At 42.8% G+C, this 24,543-nt stretch overlaps 1 protein-coding gene across 1 annotated transcript in view; it reads left to right on the forward strand.

The window, feature by feature from the left end:
- APOB (apolipoprotein B) overlaps positions 1 to 21,096 on the forward strand; it is a 50,271-nt gene extending 29,175 nt beyond the window's left edge. The window contains exons 19-29 of the mRNA XM_045286594.1: positions 731 to 913; positions 1,701 to 1,822; positions 4,222 to 4,432; positions 6,152 to 6,327; positions 6,444 to 6,631; positions 7,496 to 7,641; positions 8,411 to 8,784; positions 10,548 to 17,870; positions 18,257 to 18,371; positions 18,474 to 18,660; positions 19,134 to 21,096. Coding sequence (XP_045142529.1) covers positions 731 to 913; positions 1,701 to 1,822; positions 4,222 to 4,432; positions 6,152 to 6,327; positions 6,444 to 6,631; positions 7,496 to 7,641; positions 8,411 to 8,784; positions 10,548 to 17,870; positions 18,257 to 18,371; positions 18,474 to 18,660; positions 19,134 to 20,738 — 10,630 coding nt within the window. The 3' untranslated portion in view covers positions 20,739 to 21,096. The remainder of the gene's footprint in view (positions 1 to 730; positions 914 to 1,700; positions 1,823 to 4,221; positions 4,433 to 6,151; positions 6,328 to 6,443; positions 6,632 to 7,495; positions 7,642 to 8,410; positions 8,785 to 10,547; positions 17,871 to 18,256; positions 18,372 to 18,473; positions 18,661 to 19,133) is intronic.
- The last annotated feature ends 3,447 nt before the right edge of the window (positions 21,097 to 24,543 follow it).

The following is a 24,543-nucleotide window of genomic DNA, read 5'->3' on the forward strand; positions in this document are numbered from 1 at the left end:
TAGGAATCTTAATCCCTACTTTTCAGATTTGTTGTAGGGCTTGCTGATCATGAACAAGAAGAATGTAGTGCAGGGTTTGAAACATAAGACTGATGACAACAGTTAGTTTGTTTGTCAGTTTGAGATTCTTTCCGGGGTGTATTTAATGTGTAGTATCTATGGCACATGCCCTGGGTGCCACTTGCAGGCAGTGTCACTGAGCAATTTCTGTTACCCCTCCGAGTTTCCATCACCGGCTGTGAGAGATCATTCTAAGACTTGTGTATTTGGGAGACCTCATGGGGCAAGGCAAACTGAGTGATCTTGTCTGGCTGAGGGTAGATAGAGAAGAAACAAAAAAGTGACTGAGCACATCACAAACCAATTTTCATCAGTGAAGACAAGGAAAGTGCAGTTGTCATTTTCAAGTACTGTTATAAAGCATGAAGTAAAAGATTAAAGAGTTTGACACGTATTCTGGAGCTAATATTATGGTAAAGTTGTCTTATAAATCGGTGTCAGGTCTTTGGACAGGGGCACCATTTCAGGGCTGGCCATTGTCCCTCAGTAGATATGACTCTGGGTTCTTGATATTATTATTTGTTTCTCAATAAATCAAATCATCCAAGGCAGGTGTGAGCAGAAGGGAGAAAGATGGGTTGAGACAGGGATATTTCTACCAGGAGAATCAAAGCTAGCAATTCAGAGACATGGCTTGAAGACAACTAAGGTTTTTGTCTTTCTTTGCCAGTAACACGTTGCATTTGACCTCTACCACCAAAACGGAAGCAGTTCTACCTCTGGCTGTGGACAGGCAGTCCTGGACAACATGCAAGCCTTTCTTCACCGGCCTGAACTACTGCACCACTGGTGCTTACTCTAATGCCAGCTCCACAGACGACTCCTCCTACTACCCACTGACCGGGGACACCAGGTACTACGTGCTTATGTGCAGCCCACCACTTATCCACTGGAACATTATGATCCCCTTGGGAGGCAAAGGAGAATGTGATGTGTGTGGTAAGCCCCTCTCCATAGGCATTTGCATCATCCTTTGATTGTATAGACCAGTGGTCCTCTGCTCCAACCCAAATAAAGTGTATTCATGCTGATACAAAAACTAGATCTCTCCATAGATGGGGTAGGAGAAAGAGGGTATACGGTTGGAAGGTGGGAGTCATGACCCCCAGTGAGGTCTGGATCCTCAAACATATCCCAAGGTGATTCGATTAGACTCTCCAGAGAGAACCCTTCCCCTTGCCATTGGGAATCACTCCTTTAAAAGCACCTCCTTCTAGATGATGCCTCTCTGTCTTCACCCTAAAGGTTAGGAGATCACATCACAGATTCTAGTTTGCTCCTAATGCAATGTTTCAGTGTTTCTCACCTTTTGGCCTTCCCTAGAGCTCATACTGCAGATGATTCTTCCCTAGAGCTCATACTACAGATTGATTCCTGACAATTCCCCCAAGCACACGTCCACTGCTTAGGCTCCGCCTTTCAGGCATAGCCAGCCATTTCCTGCTCTGTTGATCTGACCTTACTGGATGCTCTTGGAAAAGGGGAAAGAAACTGTAGAGATCATCATTAATTAAGAAGTGCCAGAGTGCATGTTATAATCAAGAGTCCTTTGGGGTCGTAACTGAGGATGAGTGGTTTGAGGAACATTAGACTCCTCATCGAAGACCCCTAACATTTCAACTGTCTCGCAACACTTTCAGATTTGAATTGGAACTGAGGCCAACGGGAGAGGTAGAGCAGTATTCTTCCAGTGCAACCTATGAGCTCAAGAGAGAAGGTCAAGCCTTGGTGGACACCCTGAAGTTTGTAACGCAAGCAGAAGGTCTGTATCTGCAAAGGGCCGCTCCAGGGCTTCCCTCGGCCGGTTCAGGAGTCACATGTAGACCATGAAAGTGCTTATTGACTGTCTCATAAGTTTTTGTTTTAAGAGTTGGGGTTAGAACAGTGAAGATCAGAGATAAGACCTTTGAACTCGGGAGCTTGCAGGAAATGCACAGACAAATAAATATTCAGGATGTCATATCCATGCCAGGAAGAAGAATGTGGTAGAGAGGAGTCTACGGAATGTCAGGGGCTGACCGAGGGTGTAGAGAAGGCGGGGGCATATAGGAAAATAGTTTAAAAGCTAACTGATCAAGTGGACATAAAAATGGGAATTGAGACATGTAAGGGAATCGTGCGTGTGGAAAGGAACGTTCCAGGTCAAACGGCCATGCAAAGTCCTGGAGACCAATGTCTGGCTTCCATCTTTGAAGAGATGGAAGGAGACCAGTATGGTTGAAACAGAAAAGTGAAAAGTAGCCAAAGATAAAGTCATAGAAAAAGGGGGAAACATGAGAAAATGGTCTTCTCATAGGACATGGTAAAAATTTTGGCTTTTATTGTGAATGAAATAAGATGCCATTGGAGAATTTCATGATTTGATTTATGTTTCTGTCGAGATAAGACTACAGGGAGAGAAGCGTAGAGAATTAATATGTAGCCTATTGTAATAATCCAAGCAAGAAGTGTAGATTTGAATCAGAGACTTGGCAGAGAAACTGTTAGGTCAAATTCTGGCAGTATTTTGAAGATTTGGTAGATGAAATTTACTGAGATGTTAAGGGTTGAATGTACGAGAGAAAGAGAAATCAGAATGAGTCCCAGTTCTGTGGCCGAAGCAACTGAAAAATAGAGTTGCCATGTTTGGGGAATGGCCAAACTCGGGTGCAGCCCTTTGGAAAAAGAGGAGGTGCATCCTTTAAAAAAAAAAAGTCAATATTTTTTTACATAAATGTATGAACCTAGGAACTGAAAAAAGCCTGGGAGTGTTTTTATAGTGAATTGATGATTTGAAGAGACCACTTGGATGATCGTAGTAGAGAGAGAGAGAGAGAGAGAGACTGTGTCTTACTGTGTCCTGCACACAAGGAGTGTTCCCTCCAACCACATCAGAGCCATGGTTTCCCACTTCCACTACATGGCCCTGAGGGAGCCCTGGTGTGTAGTGGTTTAGCATTAGATTGCAATCCATATGGTTAGCAGTTCAAAACCACCAACAGCTCTGAGGGAGAAAGACTGGGCTTTCTACTCCCTTAAACAGTTATGTCTCAGAAGCCTGCAGAGGGTCACTGTGAATCAGTATTGACTCAGTGGCAGTGAGTTTGGTTGTTTGGGTTTTGTTAGGCCCCGCCCTAGACATCTTTGTAGCCTGTCTCTTCATTCATTCACTTCATTGGCCTCATCAGCGAGAACTTCTCTGACCACCACACGGAAAATTGCACCTCTTCCATCTTCACTTTCTAGCTTCTATCTTCCTATTGGTGTTGTTGCTACATGCCGTCAAGTCAGTTCTGATGCTTAGTGACCCTATGTACCGCCCAGTTTTCTTCATAACCTTTATCATGATCCGGCCTACATAATATTGTAGCTTACTCTCGGTACACCCTCCTCCAATAGAATGTAAGCTCTATGAGGGCTAGGGATCCTGAGTGCAAGAGTAGTGCTTAACACATAATAGGCACTAAGTATATATTTGTAAATTGGGTGAACATATGAACAGCGAGTTAAAGGTGTATGGTACAACCATGAAATGTGCCCTCATTTAAATGAATTAGCTACTTGTGTTTTCCTGCTTTTTCCGGTCCTTCCTTCCAAACTTGGCTTCTTAGAATACATTTCTTTCTTTTTTCTTTTTTTTTTTAAATACTTTTACTGCGGGCTCTTACATCTCTTATTACAATCCATACATTCCTCCAGTGTGTCAAGCACATATGCACATACGTTGCCATCATCATTTTCAAAACATTCTCTTCCCACTTGAGCCCCTGATATCCGTTCCCCATTTCTTTCCCCTCCCTCTTCCCACCCACCCTCCCTCCTGAAGTAAAAGACTATGTTTTCCATATCTTACATCATCCTCTGTCGCACCTCACCCACTTTTCCGTTATTCGTCTCCCTGGGAGGGGGTTCTATATTGATCTTTGTGATGGGTTCCCCATTTCTCCCCCCACCCTCCCCTAATCCTCCTGGTATCTCTACTCTCCTCGTTGGCCCTGAGGGGTTTATCTATCCTGGATTCTCTGTGTTGTGGGCTTTTATCTGTAGCAGTGTGCATGCTCTGGTCTAATCCTATTTGTAAGGTAGAACTGAGGTCATGATAGTGGGGTGGAGGAAGAACCAAAGAGCTAGAGGAAAGTTGTATTAAAACGCATTTCTTAATGCTCTTGGAAACCCTTCCAGGTGTGAAGCAAACCGAGGCCACTATGATGTTTAAATATAATCGGCAGAGGAGGACTTTGTCCAGTGAAATCCAAATTCCGGATTTTGATGTTGACCTGGGGACAATCCTCAGAGTCAGTGATGAATCTGCTCAGGATAAAAAAGCTTACAAGCTCACCTTGGACATTCAGAATAATAAGATCACTGAAGTCACTCTCACTGGCCATATGAGGTAAGGAAGATTTAAGGTGATATGCCCTGTCTGTTCTGCTTCTTCCTCTTCCACTCTAAAGCCAGCCTGCGGCTTGTCTCTAAGTCTGCAATCCGAGTGACAGAGAGCTCTCAACATTTTGGCCCTTCACACATAACCGATTGAACCTGTCTACCATTGGTTGAGCACTTATGACTCCCCAGGAACGGTGCTGGATGCTTTAAAGAAATCATCTCACATCTACATATTTATTCTGTTAATATATAGTTGACTTCCTTGGATTGGACTTGAAAATATGCTTATACCAAAAATATTAAATACAAACATAAAATAAGCAAAATTAGCCATTTTAGTATCGATTTATTATACTCTAAAATTCCCAATGGAAAGCTATGTCCATCTTTTACTGATCACCATTTACTTGACATTGCAAATTTTTGTATTTATTGAGATTGATTAGAGTACAGAATAGATAATAAATGAATGCTGTTTAAAACAAAAAGAAAGGATATCTGCAATATTATTTAAAATAAATATAAATGTTTATTTACAATAAAATACAAAGCAATTACAAGCAGCCTCTGTTTGATAGATGAGAAGATGGCAGCTCAGGAGGATGAAACAACTTGGTCAAGGCAATGTTGTTCGCAGGTGTCAAGTCAGCCCCAAGCTCACGATGACCCCATTCACCTGGGACTGAAACAGCACCGCATCTAGCGTCATCCCCGTGATCAGTTGGGGATCAGATCTTTTGATCCGCAGGGCTTTCATGGTCTTATTTGTGGAAGTAGGTTCCCAGACCTTTCTTCCGAGTCAGTCTTAGTCTGGCACCTTTGCGGACATCCATTGAACACCACAGCAACAGGAAAGTCGCCATTGACAGGCATTGATAGTCACTGAGCCTAAAGTATGTTGGCTGGGAATTGAGCTCGAGTCCCCTCAGGAAAGAGGAGAATTTTACCGCTGAAATATCACTACCTCCTGATCAGGGCAATACCCCCCTAACACCAAGCCCACTGCAGTTCAGGCAACTCCTACAGGAGCATAAAGCCTCATCTTTCTCCCTCAGAGTAGCTGGTAGGTTTGAGCTGCGGGCACTGAGTTCAGTAGCTCAGCACATTACCCACTGCACCACCAGGGCCCCTCTCACTAAGGCAATAGAGCTAGTAAGTCATAGATCAGGATTCGTACAGCTTTCAAACATTCTCCACCCTGGGAAGTCCTGAATGTGTGCTGAAGGTTGTCTTTTGAAGTTAATGATGTGAATTAGGATCATTTCTCTTGCCATTCATGGATCTGGTTTTTATTACCATAAATGGAACTTCTGGAGGGGTTGTTTAATTTTTTAATTTTTTGAATTTAATTAAATACATTTATTAGGGGCTCTTACATCTCTTATCACAATCCACACAATCGTCCATTGTGTCAAGCACATTTGTACACATGCTGCCATCATCATTTTCAAAGCATATTCTTTCTACTTGGGCTCTTGATATCAGCTCCTCATGTTTCCTCCTCCCCCCGCCCCCTCTCATGAACCCTGGATAAGTTATAGATTATTATTTTCATATCTTACATCATCCTCTGTTGCCCTTCACCCACTTTTCTGTTGTTCGTCCACCCCACTCCATCCTAGGGTGGGGGAGGGGGTTATATGTTGATCCTGGAACTTCTGTTTAATCCTGAATTGTCCTTAGAATGCGAAAATTCATTGATGTCAACTGACTTTCTTTTCCACAGTTGCGACATGAAGGAAAAAGGCAAAATCAAAGGTGTAATTTCCATACCTCGTTTGCAAGCAGAAGCCAGAAGCGAGATCCTGACCCACTGGTCCCCCACGAAACTACTGTTGCAAGTAGACTCCTCTGCTACAGCTTTTGGCTCCAGGGTTTCCAAGAAGGTGGCATGGCGCTATGGTATGTGCCCTTTCTCCCAGATAAGAGCTTCCAGGGCCACGATGTACAGGCCTGAAAAGCACTTGTCAAAGGCTGATCTAGCTCCATTGACAGGTGTTTCCGATGTGCATTTTCAGATGAAGAGAAAATGGAATTTGAATGGAATGCTGGCACCAATGTGGACACCAGAAAAGTGGCTTCTAATTTCCCTGTGGATCTCTCTGATATCCCTCAGAGCTTGCTGATGTATGCCAACAGCCTTTTGGATCACAGAGTCCCTCAAACAGACATGACTTTCCGCCATATGGGTTCCAAATTAATAGTTGTAAGTATGAATTAGCCTGTCAATAAATGCATGGGTCAAAAGTACTAATTACACACCCAACCCCGAGTTCGGTGCAGAAGCCCATACAAAGATACATAAGGCATGCTTTCTGCCCCTAAAGAATTTCTGGGGACTCGGGGATGGACAACAGAAAAGTGGGTGAAGGGAGACGTCGGACAGTGTAACAGATGACAAAATAACAATTTATAAATTATCAAGAGTTCATGAGGGAGGAGGGAACAGGGAGGGTTAGGGAAAATGAGGAGCTGATGCCAAGGGCTTAAGTGGAGAGCAAATGTCTTGAGAATGACGAGGGCAACGAATGTGCAAATGTGCTTTACACAATTGGTGTATCTATGGATTGTGATTAGAGTTATATGAGCCCTCAATAATATGATTTTTTTAAAGAATTCCTGGAGAAAAGAGAAATATTCATATGTGGATAATTGCCTGGTAAATAAAGCTGTATGTGATAAATGCCAAATTAGTAGTACTATTAAGAGAAGGGTGTCATGTCTAGAGTATGACAGGAAACTTTAGGCTACTGTCTACGAGTCTCAGTAAGCTATTCCATCATTCATCATTTTCTCTGATTCATTTTAACTTCCAGTGTAACTGGTCTACCGTCACTGTGCTTTCCCCCACCCACCTGTCCGTTTGTGGAACTAAAGAGGCTTTCATGTTGCAAGCACGGCAAGTATTGCAGAAAGCCTCATCTTTCTCCCTCAGGGTAGCTGGTAGGTTTGAACTGCGGGCACTGAGTTTAGTAGCTCAGCGCATTACCCACTGCACCACCAGGGCCCCCTTCGCTAAGGCAATCTCATCTGTGTCTGTTATTCTAAAATCAAAATTCCCACATTATAGGCAACAAACACCTGGCTTCAGAAGACATCCAGGAACCTTCCTTACACCCAGATTTTGCAAGATCACCTCAGTGGCCTCGAGGAAATGAACCTACAGAAAATGGGATTGCCAGACTTCCACCTCCCAGAAAACCTGTTCTTGAAAAGGTAAAAGAAGAAACCAGAAATATTTTTTGAGCCACGCAACATAAATAGAATTTTATTTGGGCATTTGTTTGTTTTTTGTTCATTTATATTTTTAAGGGAAACTCTCTGAACATGTTAAGGAGATGAATTACTGTAGATAAAGGACATGATATCAGAAGGTAAATGCCAAGGAATCAAGAAGACCCTTAGGCATTTTGTTAGTTGCACCCTAATTATCACTTCAAACCTGAATTTTAAACGCATTCCATTTTTGTCTTATCATAAGCAAAATCCCTCTTCATTCAGAATTGGGTTTTCTTTGTAGCCATTGAACTTGAAGAATTATTAAAGAGTGGCTAGAAGAATTATTGACTACAGACTGACTACAGAGCCATGCGGTGTCGGGACAGCATCAGTTAAACACTGAATGAAGGCAACATTTTAAGAGCACAATTCAGTTTATTAGTATACCTTAAGGAGCCCTGGTGGCATAGTGAGTTATGTGTTGTGCTCCAGTTGAAAACTACCAGCTGCTCCATGGGAGAAAGATGAGGCGTTTTTGCTCCAGTAAAGAGTTTACAGTCTCAGAAACCCAGAGGGATGATTCTACCCCACCCCATAAGGTCTCTGAGTCAGAATCAACTCAATGGCTGTGAGTTTGAAAGTATATCATTTAAGTATTTAAGTATTATGAGCTTCAGAATGGGGCATGTTCAATGTGGCTTGGAGAACAGAACTCTGAGACCTTCGTGTCTGATCAAGAGAACATTGTCTTTGTTGTTCATTTCAGTGATGGCCGGTTCAAATACACCTTGAACAAGAATAGTGTGCAATTTGAGATTCCTGTGCCTTTTGGTGGCCGATCCTCCCAAGATCTAAATATCTTAGAAACTGTCCGGACTCCAGCCCTCCACTTCAAGTCCGTGGGGTTCCAGCTGCCATCTCAAGAGTTCCGAATCCCCACTTTTGTCATTCCCAAGGTGTATCTACTACGGGTCCCCCTCTTGGGTGTTCTGGACCTGTCCACAAATGTCTACAGCAATGCCTACAACTGGTCTGCCTCCTTCACGGGAGGCAACACCAGCACAGATCACTTCGGCCTGAAGGCTCAGTACCTCATGAGAGCCATGTCCGCAGTCGACCTGTTCTCCTACAGCGTGCAAGGTGAGCCATGCCCAGCAACGCCCGGAGCTGTAGCACAGACGGGAGCTTCCTGTCCTTCGCTCTGCCCCACTCTTGCCTTTGTTTCATGCAGGGCACACTGTAAATGTTCATTGTGAGCACCTGGATTAATTAGTATCAACTAGCCAGGTATTTTCAGAGACACCCACAGCTCTCCACTTCCCGTTATTCTATATTCCTACTCCTCTTTTCTTACAGAAAGGAGCAATGTTTACCACCTTCCCCATAGAACTCCCGGAAATATTTAGAGCTTAGGAGAGTCTGAGTGACACAGAAGAGTCACATAACACTGACATCAACTCATTGTTCTACATTCATAGTGTTCATCTCACCCATGGAAATGGACCCATTCCTTTATCTAGATGGTTCTAAATAACTTGCTAGGCCATTTCTTCCTGGGGTCACAGATTTGCCGGATTTCCTCCCCTGAACTACTGCTTTGTAAAGCATGGTTGCTCTGGTTCCACATGAATATAGGAATGTAAATTCTCTACCAACAAGCCTGTGCACGATTTAAAATGTGAAATTTCAGCAAAGTACAAAATAGGAAATGCTTATTTTTAGCTCTTTGTTTTGGTGGAAAGTGACATTGTTAAGGAACATAAAAAGCTCTATCTGTCTGTCTGTCTATCTATCTGTCTATCTGACTGTCTGTCTGTCTATCTATCTATCTATCTATCTATCTATCTATCTATCTGTCTGTGTGTCTATCTCTGTCTGTCTATCTGTCTGTCTATCTATATATCTTTCTGTCTGTTGGTCTATCTGTCTGTCTGTCTATCTCTCTGTCTATCCATCTATGCCTTTCTGTGAGAGCTCCATGTTTGGCACTTTGGGCTTGGGAATAAAAGCCAACATCTGCTCTCAGAGTAGGGGCAGGGGTGTGTGTAGAACACAGAGCATCCTCTGTAGATAGATTATGAAATGGAAATTAGATGATTTCCCCAAATCACACAGCAGTTCAAGGTAAAGCCTTCCAAGAAAAGGGATCAAAGGAATGTGTTTTATTTTATTTTCCTCCAAATCTTCAGCAAAACAAAAGAGACGAGATGCTGTTTCCCAGTTTCTATGTTCCTAGGACTCAGCTCCAGTTAGGGCTCTAGCTCAAAAACACAAATCCAGGAGCTGGGTGACGTTCCACTTTCTGAACTTGGCTCGGAGGGCGTGGGCCAAGTGACCTTTTCTCTTTGGATCTTAGTTTCTCTATGTTTGCAATGATAGATTTGGATTGAATCGATGCTTTCACAACCATGGAAGTAGTAGAATTAGTTTGTGAAATGAAAAGCTAATAGAAGCTCCAATTTGTAGAACATGTGGAAATAGAAATCCTCTGATGCAGGGCATTTGGAGGTGTGGGAATGACTCAGTGGCAGTGAACTTGGTTTGGGGGCTTGGGTACTTTATCCTCATCAACTATTCTCCACCATGCATCTACTAACCAGTGGCAGAGAAAGCAGACCGATAAATCAGCACCAGTGTCTGAGCATGCGAGGAGCTATGACAGGGGTGTGACGTCTATGGATAAGGCACAACGGAGGCTCTTGCTAAAGGAACACAACATGGTTTGTTGGGGTCACAGAAGGTGTTTGGAGGAAGGCCTTGCAGTATCACATTTTATTTGTTCTGTAGATGGAACAGACTACTACTAGATAAATGGGACTTCGTTACTCAGAGACTTTCAGCACAGTGATTATTCTGGAAATGCATTATTTAATTTAACCTGTCTTTTTTTTTTTCCTTGTTAGGATCAGGAGAAACAACGTATGACCACAGGAATACATTCACTTTATCATGTGATGGATCTCTACGCCATAAATTTCTGGATTCAAATATTAAATTCAATCATGTAGAAAAAAGTGGAAAGAATCCAGCCTCCAAAGGTCTACTAACCTTCGATGCAACTAGTGCCTGGGGACCACAGCTGTCTGCTTCAGTTCACTTGGATACAAAAAAGAAGCAGCATTTGAATGTCAAAGAAGTGAAGGTCGAGGGGCAGTTCAGAGTCTCCTCCTTCTATACAAAAGGCATTTGGGGCCTGGCTTATCAGAGAGATCTGAACACAGGGGAGCTGCATGGAGAGTCCAACCTGAGATTTAACTCCTCCTACATCCAGGGCACCAGCCAGATGACGGGAAGATACGAAGATGGAGCACTCACCTTTACCTCCAACTCCGATCTGCAAGATGGCCTGCTGAAGAACACAGTTTCCCTGAAGTATGAGAACTATGAGCTGACTGTGAAATCTGACACCAATGGGAGGTACAGGGACTTTGCCACTTCCAGCAAAGTGGACGTGACCGTCTCTAGACAAAATGCCCTGTTCCGGTCTGAGTATCAGGCGAATTACAACGCACTGAGGTTCTACTCCGTGCTTTCTGGATCGCTCGATTCCCATGGCCTTGAATTAAATGCTGACGTCTTGGGCAGTGACACACTTAACAGCGGTGCTCACAAGGCCACACTCAGGGTTGACCGGGGTGGGCTGTCTACCAGTGCAACTACCAACTTGAAGTACAGCCCCTTGGTTCTAGAGAATGAGCTGAACGCGGGGGTTGGTTTCTCTGGAGCTACCTTGAAATTAACAGCAAACGGCCGCTTTAGGGAGCACCATGCAAAACTCATTCTAGACGGAAAAGCTGGCCTCACAGAGATATCCTTGGGCAGTGCTTATCAGGCAATGATTCTGGGTGTTGACAGCAAAAACATTTTCAACTTCAAAATCAACCAAGAAGGACTTAAGCTTTCCAGTGACATGATGGGGTCGTATGCTGAAATGAAACTTGACTATACAAATAGTCTGACCATGGCAGATTTGTCCCTGGACTTCGCTTCCAAACTTGACAATGTGTATAGCTCGGACAAATTTTATAAGCAAAACTTTCATTTAAAGCTTCAGCCCTATGCTCTGGTAACGACCTTAAACAACGACCTGAAAGTCAACGCTCTGCAGCTGACCAACAATGGGAAATTACAGCTGGAACCCCTGAAGCTGAATATGGGTGGGACCATCAAAGGGGCCTATGAAAACAATGAGATAAAACATATCTATGCCATGTCTTATGCTGATTTATCCGCAACTTATAAAGCAGACACGGTAGCTAAAGTTCGAGATGCGGAATTTAGCCATCGGCTCAGCACAGACATTGCTGGCCTGGCTTCAGCCATTGATATCAGTACAAACTATAACTCAGACTCGTTGCATTTCAGTAATGTTTTCCACTCTACAATGGAACCTTTTACGATGACTATTGATGCTCATACAAATGCCAACGGGAAACTGGCTCTCTGGGGGGAACACACTGGACAGCTATACAGCAAATTGTTATGGAAAGCCAAACCTCTGGCCCTGACCTTCTCCCATGATTACAAAGGATCCACGAGTCACCATCTTATGACAAAGAGAAGCATCGAGACAGCTCTTGAGCACCAAGTCAATGCTCTGCTGACTCCAGCTGAGCAGATGGGTACCTGGAAACTGAAGACCCAATTAAACAAACACGAATACAGCCAGGACTTCGATGCTTACAACACAAAAGACAAAGTAGGTGTGGAGCTCAGTGGACGAGCCTTGGCTGACCTCACTGTGCTGGACTGGCCAATTAACGTGCCCTTTATACTCACTGAGCCCGTCAATGTATTTGATGCCTTAGAGATGAGAGACGTTGCTGACCAACCCCAAGAATTTACTATTGTTGCTTCTGTGAAGTATGATAAGAACCAAGATGTTCACACCATCGACCTCCCATTCTTGCAAATTCTGCCGGAGTATTTTGAGAAAAACCGAATAGCAATTATAACTGCACTGGAAAGGATACAGAGGCATTTGAAGCACATCAATATTAATCAAATTTCTAGGAAATACAAAGCATCCCTGGACCAAGTCCCACAACAAGTCAATGACTATCTGAAGGCATTTAATTGGGAGGCACAAGTTACTAATGCTAAGGAGAAATTAACTGCTTTCACAAAAGATTATAGAATCACAGCAAATGATCTACAAATTGCATTGGATAATGCCAAAATCAACTTGAATGAAAAACTGTCTCAACTACAGACCTATGTGATACAATTTGATCAGTATATTAAAGATAATTATGACCTACATGATTTAAAATTAGCCATTGCTAAGATTATTGACCTAATCATTGAAAGATTAAAAGTTCTTGATGAAAATTATCGTATCCGTGTGAACTTAATAAAAACCATCCATGATCTACACGTACTTGTTGAAAAGATTGATTTTAACAAAATGGGAAGTAGCACTGAAGCTTGGATTCAAAATATGGACACTAAATATCAAATCAGAATCCAACTACAAGAAAAATTACAACAGCTCAGGACACAGATTCAGAATATAGACATTCAACACCTTGCAGAGAAGCTAAAACACCAGGTTGAGACTATTGATATCAGAGTGCTTTTAGATCACTTGAGAACTGCAATTCCAATTCAGAGTCTAAAGGACATTATTGAACATGTCAGACACTTTGTTGTAAACCTTATTGAGGATTTGGAGGTAACGGAAGTCATCAATGCTTTCAGAGCTCAAGTCCATGACTTAATTAAGAAGTATGAGGTTGACCAACAAATCCAGGTTTTAATGGATAAGTCAGTCCAGTTGGCTCATCAATATAAGTTAAAAGAGACCCTTCAGAGACTAAGCAGTGCCTTAAAACGAGTTGAGATCAAAGCGTACTTTGAGAAGTTGGTTGGGTGTATCGATGACGTTGTCAAAAAGCTTAAAGCATTACATTTTGAAAATTTTATGGGAGAAGTTAACAGATTCCTTGACGTGTTGGTAGAGAAATTAAGGTCATTTGATTACAACCAGTTTGTGGATGAAACCAATAACAAAATCCGTGAGATGACTCAGAGAATCAACAGTGAAATCCTGGCTGTGGATCTACCACAGAAAGTGGAAGCCTTAAAAGTATTTGTGGAGGAAGTCAAAGCGGTGATGTCAGTCTACTGGGCAGCCCTCAAGGACACAAAAATAACCGTATTCCTCGATTGGCTGCAAGAGGCTTTCAGTTCCACCTCTTTACGTTACATGAAAGCCAGATTCCAAGAGACCCTGGAAGATACACGAGACCGAGTGTATCAAATGGACATTCAGCAGGAACTGCAACGCTACCTGTCTCTGATAAGCCAGGCCTACAAAACGCTGGTCATGTACGTCTCTGATTGGTGGATCCTTGCTGAGAAGGCCCTTACTGACTTCGCAGAGCAGTATTCCATCCAAGACTGGGCTGAGAGCATAAAAGGACTTGTAGAACAGGGGTTCACAGTTCCTGAAATACGGACCGTGTTCTGGGCCATGCCTTCCTTTGAAGTCAGTCTTCGAGCTCTTAAAGGAGCCACATTTCAGACTCCTGACTTCATAGTCCCCATGACCGATTTGAGAATTCCATCAGTTGAGATAAACTTCAAAACATTGAAAGATATCAAAGTCCCATCCAAGTTTACCACACCAGAATTCACTGTTCTCAATACCTTTCATGTACCGTCTTTTACAATTGACTTGATAGAAATTAAAGCAAAACTCATCCGAACCATTGACCAGATGCTGAGCAGTGAGCTTCAATGGCCTGTTCCAGAAATTTACCTAAGGGATCTGAAGGTGAATGACACTCTTCTTGCTGGAATAACTCTGCCAGACTTCTATTTACCACAATTCACGATTCCTGAAATCATAATCCCCAAGATCAACGTTAAAGATTTTGAAGTTCCCAACCTCCACATACCAGAATTCCAGCTTCCCCACATCTCACACACAATCCAAATCCCCACTTTTGGCAAGCTGTATGGCATTCTGAAAATCCAGTCTTCTCTTTTCACACTCGATGCAAATGCTGCCATTCAGAATATAACCACGTCAGTGAACAAGGCGGAGATGGTGGCTACTTTCACTGCCAAAGGAGAATCCAAATTAGAAGTTCTCAATTTTGATTTTCAAGCAAATGCACAACTGTCGGACTCTGAGCTCAATTCGATCATTGTGAAGGAATCTATGAAGCTCTCCAACAAGTACCTGAAAACAGAGCATTCGAGTCAAGTGGTATTTTCTGGAAACGCAATTGAGGGAAAATCGGACACGTTGGCAAGTTTACACACAGAAAAAAATACAATGGAGCTTAGCAACAGTATGCTTCTCAATATAAACCAGCAGTTTGCCCTGGAAAGCAACACGAAATACACCCACAAATTAAGCATCCCCCAATTGGACTTTTCCAGTCAGGCTGACCTGCGCAATGGAATGAAGACCCTGTGGGAAGCTGGCCGCATAGGGTGGACTTCTTCTGGTACAGGGTCATGGAAATGGGCCTGCCCCAAATTCTCCGATGAGGGAACACATGAATCACAAATTAACTTCACCGTGGAAGGGCCCACCGCTTCCTTTGGTTTGTCCAACAAGATCAACAGTAAACACCTGAGAGTGAACCAAAAGTTGCTTGGTGAATCTGGCTTTCTCAACTATCTGAAATTTGAAATCGAGTCACAAGTTGACTCGCAGCACGTAGGTCGTAGCATTCTAACAGCCAAGGGTGCAGCACTGCTGGGAGAGATGAAGGCTGAGATAACGGGCACCCATGATGCTTCCTTAAATGGCAAAGTTATTGGAACTCTGAAAAATTCTCTTGTCTTCTCAGCACAGCCATTTGAGATAATGGCATCCACGAACAATGAAGGAAATCTGAAAGTTAGTTTTCCGTTCAAGTTGACAGGGAAGATAGACTTCCTGAATAATTACGCACTGCTTCTGAATCCTAGTGTCCAGCAAGCAAGTTGGCAAGCCAGTGCCAGGTTCAATCAGTACAAATACCATCAAAACTTTTCTGCTGGGAACAATGAGAACAGCATGGAAGCCCATGTAGGAATGAATGGAGAAGCCAACCTGGATTTCTTAAACATTCCTTTAACAATTCCTGAAATGACTCTACCTTACATGACATTAACAACTCCCCAGGTGAAAGATTTCTCCTTATGGGAAAGAACGGGCTTGAAGGACTTCTTGAAAACGACAAAGCAATCCTTCGATTTAAGTGTCAAGGCTCAGTATAAGAAGAACAAAGGCAGGCATTCCATCCCAGTGCCTTTGGATGTGTTTTATGATTTTATCAATCAGCACATCAAATCCTTCAACAAGTACTTGGAGAAAGTCAGAGACAGTGCAGTCTATCTTCAATCCGAAAGCTACAATATCCCTTGGAGTCTCAGGAAACTTTCCCTTCCAGATTTCCAGCTGCCCCAAACCTCAAACAACATTTTCGTTCCAGCCCTGGGCAATATGACCTATGAGTTTTCCTTTAAATCAAGTGTCATCACATTGAATACCAACGTCGGCCTTTATAATCAGTCGGATATCGTTGCTCATTTGCTTTCCTCCTCTTCCTCCTTTATTACTGCGCTCCAGTACAAATTAGAGGGCACCTCAAGTCTGACGAGGAAAAGAGGGCTGAAGTTGGCCACCGCTTGGTCCCTAAGTAACAAGTTTGTGGAAGGCAGCCACGACAGTACCATGAGCCTAACCAGGAAAAACATGGAAGCCTCGATGGCCACAAGTGCAAACGTCCAGTTTCCAATTTTGAGAATGAATTTTAAGCAAGAACTGAATGGAAACACCAAGGCAAAGCCTACTCTCTCTGCAGCCATTGAGTTAAAGTATGATTTCAATTGCCCCAGGCTATACTCTGCGGCCAAAGGAGCGGTGGACCACAAGTTCAACTTCGAAGGCCTCTCTTCCTACCTTTCCATGGAATCATCTACCAAAGGAAACGTCAAGGGTTCAGTCCTTTCACGGGAATATTCAGGGAATCTCGCCAGTGAGGTGAATACGTATTTGAATTCCAAGGGCACTCGATCTTCCGTGATACTGCGAGGGGCTTCCAGGCTTGATGGCATCTGGAATTTAGAAGTGAAGGAAAATTTTGCAGGAGAAGCCACTCTCTCCCGCATATATGCCATCTGGGAACACAGCACGAAAAACCTTTTACAGCTACAGGGCACATTTGTAACCTCTGGAGAGCACACAAGCAAAGCCACTCTGGAACTCTCTCCATGGAAAATGGCAGCCCTGGTGCAGGTCCGGGCAAGCCAGCCCAATTCCCTCCTTGACATTCCTTACTTTGGCCAGGAAGGGGTGCTGAATGCTGACACTGAGAACCAGAAGGTCAGTTGGAAAAGTGAGGTCCAGGTTCACACTGGTTCTCTCCAGAGCAACTTCCAGCTTTCCAATGGCCAAAAAGAGGCACGTCTTGACATCGCAGGGTCTTTAGAAGGACACCTGTCTTTCCTCAAAGAAGTCGTCTTACCAATTTACGACAAGAGCGTATGGGACCTGCTGAAACTGGATGTAACCACTAGCAGTGGCAGGAGACAGTCCCTCCATGCTGCAACCGCCCTGGTGTACACGAAAAACCCCAACGGCTATTATTTTTCTATCCCTGTGAAAGAACTGGCCGATGAGTTCATTATCCCTGGACTGAAACTCAACGATCCAAACTCAATTCTTGTCACTCCAACGTGGCGAGTCCCATTAACGAACCTTCATATTCCATCGTACACACTTGACTTCAGTGAAATAAAAATCAGTAAGAAGTTAAGTACGTCACCATTTGACCTCAACATACCAACACTACCCAAAGTAAAATTCCCCCAAATAGATGTGTTGACAAAATATTCCGAACCAGAAGAATCCTCGGTTCCCTTTTTTGAGGTCACTGTGCCTGGGTCTCAGTTAATTGTGTCACCGTTTACCCTCTCAAAGAGTATTTCTGTGGGCAGTGCTACTCTGGATCTTAATAAAATAGCCAACAAGATTGCAGACTTTGATTTGCCAACCATCACTGTCCCTGAGCAAATGATTGCCGTTCCTTCCATGACGTTTTCTGTGCCTGCTGGAATTTTCATTCCTTCTTTGGGATCACTGAGTGCCCGTTTTGCAGTGACCTCTCCCTTGTATAATTCCACGTGGAGTGCTGGCTGGAAAAACAAAGCGGATCACTTTGAAACGTTTCTGGATACTACCTGCAGCTCGACCCTCCAGTTCCTGGAATACGATCTCAACAGTAAGCAAATGTTTTCCTTCTCTCGTGCATGCTTTATTTTCTCAGGGAGAACTGTAGGTAAATCGTTTTGTATTTAAATACGATTAGAGGCACAATTGCTCTCTGGAGCAAATTTAAAAGAACAGGGAAGGAGCTATTTCTATAACTCCTGTGTCAAAGCAATATTGTGGAAAATGTAGCCTCATTCACAAGAGGGAGATACAGAGTGAATTGTTAAAAAAAATCATTTTAAAACCAAATAGTGTGTCTCTACCTATTTACTAAAAAGTCGAGCCTGCATAGGATATATTTCCAAGGGCACTTATTTAATATGGAATCCTCCCAATGGTGATGATAAAAACGCTTATGTCGTACAGTTAATGAAATATAAAATTTATCCTATACAGTTGTGGGAACACACAAGTTTGAAGATGGAGCATTAGTTTGTAAGACCCAAGGAACATTTTCACACCGTGACCTCAGCGCAGAATATAAAGAAGATGGCAAATACCAAACCCTTGCGTAAGGAACTTTTGTGGAAAGATCATATACTTTTAGAACTCGTTGTGAGGTGGTTCGTCTCTGTACCATTTTCATGACTGCTCGTGCACTTGTTTGTTTCAGAGACTGGTTAGGAGAGGCTCGCCTTGATATCACCAGCCCCAAATTCACGGATATTCATCTGCACTACCAATCAGATGAGAAGAGCCTCTTCTCCTCAATAGCCTCCTCAGCCATAGGCTCTGTGGTCTTAAACTTGGAAGAAGAGGATGAGGATGCTTTTAAATTGGAGTTTTACTACCTCCCTCAGGTGAGTCCCAGCTAATGGGTTACACACCCCAAGAGAAAATAGAGTTAGAGTGGGTCAATTGAGCTCTGTACACAGTGCTGTCTCAAGACATTCCAAAACTAAGTGGAAGATAACAAGAGGGTTACACTCCATTGACCATGATGTTACTTATTATTGACCCAGGTGTGAGGATTTGGGCCATCTTTACATGGAATTGTAATCCATACCGCAGGCTGCACTCTGTAGGTTAGTGTGATAGCGTTAGGAAGGTGAGTGTCGCTGTATAAATGCCACACTCCTTTCTGGAGCATGTGAAATAGAGCAGTACCAAGGGGGTTGTTGAACCATAACACAAACACAAGAACAGAGAAATCTTCAGAATCTGATGAATCTCTGATTTTTACTTTTAATGGCTGATAAAGTTTTAGTGCCGTATGTTACCTGCTTGGTGTCATGGAAAACACCTTTATAAATGTCTTTTTTGCTGATTTTAGTCCTCTCCAGGCAAAAAGTTCAACATACTCACAACTGAATGGAAGTACCAAGAATCTGATAATGAAATGCAAATAAAAGTCAACTGGGAAGAAGAAGCAACTTCCCAACTGCTAAGTTCTCTCAAAGACAACGTGCCCAAGGCCACCGGAGCCCTTTACGACTATATCAACGTGTACCACCGGGAGCACACAGGAGTAGATCTGAGAGACGTGTCCTCGCGGCTAAGAAGAAGTATAGAGAACGGTGCTGAGCTGGCCTACCTAGGAGCTCTGAGACAAATCAATAAGGCAGACATAGGGCTCAGGAGAGCAGCCGGCAGCACGGCAAGGGCCTACAAGCAGTGGAAGGATGAGGCGCAGAATCTGTACCAGGACTACTTTCAGAACCTTTCAGATAGAGTGTATGACAGCTCAATACAAGTAATTCAAACCTACAACACAACAATCACACATCTGATTGACTCCCTCATTGAATTCTTGAGGGCCATTAGATTCCAGCTCCCAGGGAAAGCCAGGACATATACTGGAGCTGAACTCTGCACTATGGTCACAAGCGAAGTAGGGAAGGTACTGTTTCAAGGAAATTTAATAGTCCAAAGTGGATTAAATGTACTAATTGCCTATGTCCATGAGTTAGGGAAGAACTCAGAATTGATTAAGCGCTTGGAGTTTATACTTCCTTTTCATTATGGCACCTATTCACTAACTGATGAATTTGTAGGGGCTGGGAAACTGTTACATGCTTTATTAGAAGAGATTCAAAAAGAATTTAATCGTCTTCAGTCTAAGACGAGTACAGAGTTGCTAACTGATCTTAAGGCATTACAGCAAGAAATTCTCCAAGAGGTGGAAAAGAAAGTATTGAAACTAAAGAGGAATAAATTGTCTGATGTTGTTAGTACCATCCAAGACATGATCAGCATGACTTTCAACAAGTTGATTCCTTATATATTTACATGCCTTAAAGAACACCTTTATAACTTTAAGGAACTTGCTCAAAACAAAATTCAGGAAGTTTCTCAGAAGTTAAAGGAACTCCATGAGTACATAAAGACTCTGCGGGAAGAATATTTTGATCCAAGCATGGTGGGTTGGACAGTGAAATATTATGAACTTGAAGAAAAAGTCACTAACATAGTCACGACCCTCATAATCATCCTCCAAGACTTGCATTCCACATACACCGTCACTTCTGCTTATTTTATTTCTGAACTCTCAAGTCAATATGAGCAATTTATGTCTGAAAATGTCCAGGAATATCTTATCATCCTTGCTGATGGACATGGGAAGGGGACGGAGAAGATTACAGAGCTTTGTACTATTGCTCAGGATATAATTAAACGCTGGGCGACTGCAATGAAGGAAATCATTTCTGGTTACTACCAGCAGTTCCCATTGAAACTACAAAATTTTGCAGACCAACTCTCTGATTACTATGAGGAATTTCTTACTGAATCCAAAAGATTGATTGACCTGTCCATTCAAAAGTACCACATGTTTCTGAGCTATCTCACTGAGTTGCTGAACAAACTGCAATCAGACATAGCCAATGACCTGAGCCCCTACTTCAAGGTTGTCCCAGGAGAAATTATTATTACCTTCTGATTTTTCCAATTAATTCTCATTTATTCTTCTGATGCAATTGAACTTTTACATCATTGAGGAAACCATTCAGGCGGTTTGTGTTGATCGAACCATACATGGGCCGAGGCTTTCAGAAGTGAGGTGACTGGCTAGGAGTCACTTGATCGACGCATGTCAACAGTTGGGCAGGGAGCCAGCCGTGAAGCAGGCAGCTAAGTGCATGCAAAAGCAAACAGGAACCTGACCTGCACTGAAGCCGAAATCAGAACTCTAAAGGTCTCTGAACTCTGAGGAACTACGTTTTTGCAAGTTAAATAAAAATCATCATGTTCTTTTGCTAAACTTGAGGTGGGGGTGGGGGGGGAACACAAATAAATGAATTCTGGAGTATATACTATACCACGCAGGGTGATTTATTTGAACTGAAAGACAGAGTCATGTGGGCATTGATTCAAATGTTCTGGCATCTCCAAACCTCTAGAACAGCGTATACCATGCTTTGCGTGAGAGGGAAAGAGTGAGTGGGTGTTCAGGTGATATACTGCCACCTTGCAGTAGCTGAGGGGTCTCGGAGATTGCATTTGCCAAGTGTGAAGGAAACATTCGTCCCAAAGGCATCCACATAATTTGTTCCCAAGGAGTGTCCATTGTCTGTACGGTCTTTCTCAATAGCCATCCTGTCGTCTTTGCCAGGCAAAGCTCTCCCTCGGGCTCGGAGATAGACCAACAGGCCCTTAGCTAATTCAGCCTGCAGGACTGGACAAGGAATAGCCAATTAGACCAGCCCATGAGGCTTCCTGACAGTCAGTACCCAGAAGTCTCCCTGCAGTTCTACCAAACTCTGTTTAGGAGAAAACAGCTAAGGGTGGAAAAGGAGGGGTGGGGGCATTAATTTCTGGGACAAATCACATGTTTGCATTTATACATTGTTAGAGCTTTCCAACTCAAATATCTAACAATCCCAAAGGTAACCAAAACTCAAGGCTTCCCTCTGCCACCTTCATTCATCTAAAACCTTGATCATAAACATTGGCAACACCCGATCCGAGTACCCGAACTGAACACTAGCGAGCTGCAAAGAACCTAAGCAACACAACTGTCACTAATTCCATTGGGAAGATGAAGCACAAAACTAGCAGTTTCCTTGAACTAGTATTGAAGAAATAAGGGAATAAGAAACTGAAGGTTACCCCTCCCCCTGCCACCAGTCCTGAATGATGTCTGCTTAGAATAGACTCTTTCTACCCAAAGACTATTTCAGATTGCAACATTCTTTTGAAAAGCCTTCCCATTTCCTGTCAAAACCTACTGATATTATACACACAACAAATTATATATTTTCCTGGAAAAGGAAATTCACCAGTCTATTAATGCTTTAGCATGTTCTTCTGTATGAATTGAAGAACTAGAAAAAGTCAGAGAAGTGAAATGCAGGGTAGCGCTAGCTCTGACCTTCAAAGGAAACCTTTGCAACTGGGTCCATGAGGGTTTGCATGAATGAATCAATAGGTCAAGGAGAACTCAGTTGTGAGGGTGGGAAATGCAGGAGAGTCTCCGATCAGACGAATGGTTCCTGGTGCAGTTCCTCAAATTGGCCTGAAGAGGTGAGAGCAGCCAGCATCTATTGTTGGAACTGAAAAGAGGTACAGGATTCTGACTTACTTTTGGAAGGAAGGGACAGTCCAGGTTCCTGGTGCTCATATGAAGAGGTCTGTCGCTGAGGCTGAAAGGAAGAAAAATAGACCCAAACTGAGGTGATCCTGTAACCAGCACAGTGTCTTGCTCAGCTCCAAAGGAGGTGCCTCTGACCTCCGCAGGTCTCCAGCGCGCTCACTAAACTAAGTAGAGGGTGGGATCCTTTAGGGGCTAGAGTGCTTTCTCCCTTCTTTGGTCTTTTAGCATGTGCCTGGATTCGGCTCTGGGTTAACATATGGCTACATTTCTTACTTGCTTGCAGTTTAAGGAAAATTATTTCACCTATGTAAACCTCGGTTTTCTAGCATGCAAAATTGGGATAAGACCTAGCCTTCCTGCCTTCTAATCCATTGAAATAATGGAGATAATGGAGTTTTTAACCCATAATGGTATACAAAAATATAGTACCATTCTTATGAAATGATTCTTTAATTGTTTGAGAAATGGAGGCAGAGAGAGCAAGCCAATTCCATGAGCATTCATTAAACCTTTTTGTGTACTAAGCTCTGCGTAAAGGCTCTGTGGTGGAGGCAAGGATCCGTAAGATGTGGTCCCTGACTATCTCTCCAGCTACCTATCAAACATAGAATGTATAGTCTCATAACGTGCAAAGTCCTAAAGGTTTTTTGATGTAGTGTGATTGGCATATACTTCACATATCATATACTTTAATCATATTAAGAAGATTTGTGCAATCATTGCCACAATCCATTTCAGAACATTTTCTTCTCATGCTCCTTATTGCTAGCTCCCCACTCCCCCATCTTCCCCTGCCATGCCATTATCCACTTACTATCTGTATAACTCACCTACCCTGTATTTCAGAAATACAGAGCATCATAAAAAAGAAGAGAAAATCATACAAAGCACAGAAACAAAACCAACGATGGCTAGGCAAAACAGAAAAACCTCAGTGAAAGAGAAAACAGAAAATATGAAAAACTGAGAGGTTAAAATGGGTCAAAATGGATATCAAATGATAAGAATAATACATCTTATTCTAACTAGATTTGCCATAATTGGCTTACAATGCTCTCTGTATGAAAGCAAGATATGCACATCCCTCAACTATGGTCAGAGGGGATTCACCAGAGACTTAAGCCATGTGGGTCCCTGCAACTAATAATTTTTAAAACAGGAAAAGATGTAGTCAAGGAAAGTTTACCTGGAAAAGGCTGAAATGATAAATTGGATTTTTGTAAACCATTTTGTTGGGACATAATCCACATATGATACATTCGGTAGTTCACTCATATCTAGAAGAGTTGTACAATCATTGCCACAGTCAATTAGATACATAAGAATTTTGCCAAGTAGATAAAGGAGAATGATCATTCTAGGAAGAGGGAAAACGAGCAAAGACATATGGGTTAGCTAGCTGTATTTGAAGTACTGAATCATCTAATTTGGCCCAAACCCTCTCTGCCATTGAGTTGATTCCAATTCCAAGACTGTAAATATTTTTAGGAGCAGACAGCCTCATATTTCCGCAATGGGGTAGCTAGTGAGTTTGATCTGATGATCTTGCAAATAGTAGTTCAATGCTTACTTACAGCGCCACCAGGGCTCCTTAGTTTGGACATAGGACAGGAAATAAAAGAGGAAGACAGATTTGGGATAGCAAGTTAGGCAGTATTGCAGAAGGCTTGCTGGAGAAGGGCTACCAACGAAGGCTTTTGAGCATGAGAGTGATGTGAGCTATGATTTAGGAAGACTGATATACCAACATGTACAGAATGAATTATAATAAGGTGAATCTTGACATCACACTGTGTCAGAGCCCAACTGAAAGATGATGAAGACTTCAGCCAAGCCACAGATGCTCAGGATGGTAAGGAGAGGTTGGATGCAAGCATCATGTAGGTAAATTGATGGAACCAGGTGGCCAATTGTTTAGGACAGAGGGAGTGGGTACCAAAACTTTTAGAAATTGTGTTGTCTTGGTATATTGCCAGTACTGAAAATGGGAAGGATTGCAGAGGAGATGAGGAGGAAGGAAGAAAACAGAGTAGAACATACATCACTCTTAGGAAATGTTGAAGTTACCTGGGAGCCATTGGCTATCGCTGCAAGGAGGAATGTGTTGAGCAGAAACTTATAAGTGTAAGGCTTGAGCTTATAGAGTAGGGTA

Source organism: Echinops telfairi, unplaced genomic scaffold (genome assembly GCF_000313985.2).
Source record: "Echinops telfairi isolate 266 unplaced genomic scaffold, ASM31398v2 ScPeMD7_9;HRSCAF=40, whole genome shotgun sequence".
NCBI classification, from domain to species: domain Eukaryota; kingdom Metazoa; phylum Chordata; class Mammalia; order Afrosoricida; family Tenrecidae; genus Echinops; species Echinops telfairi.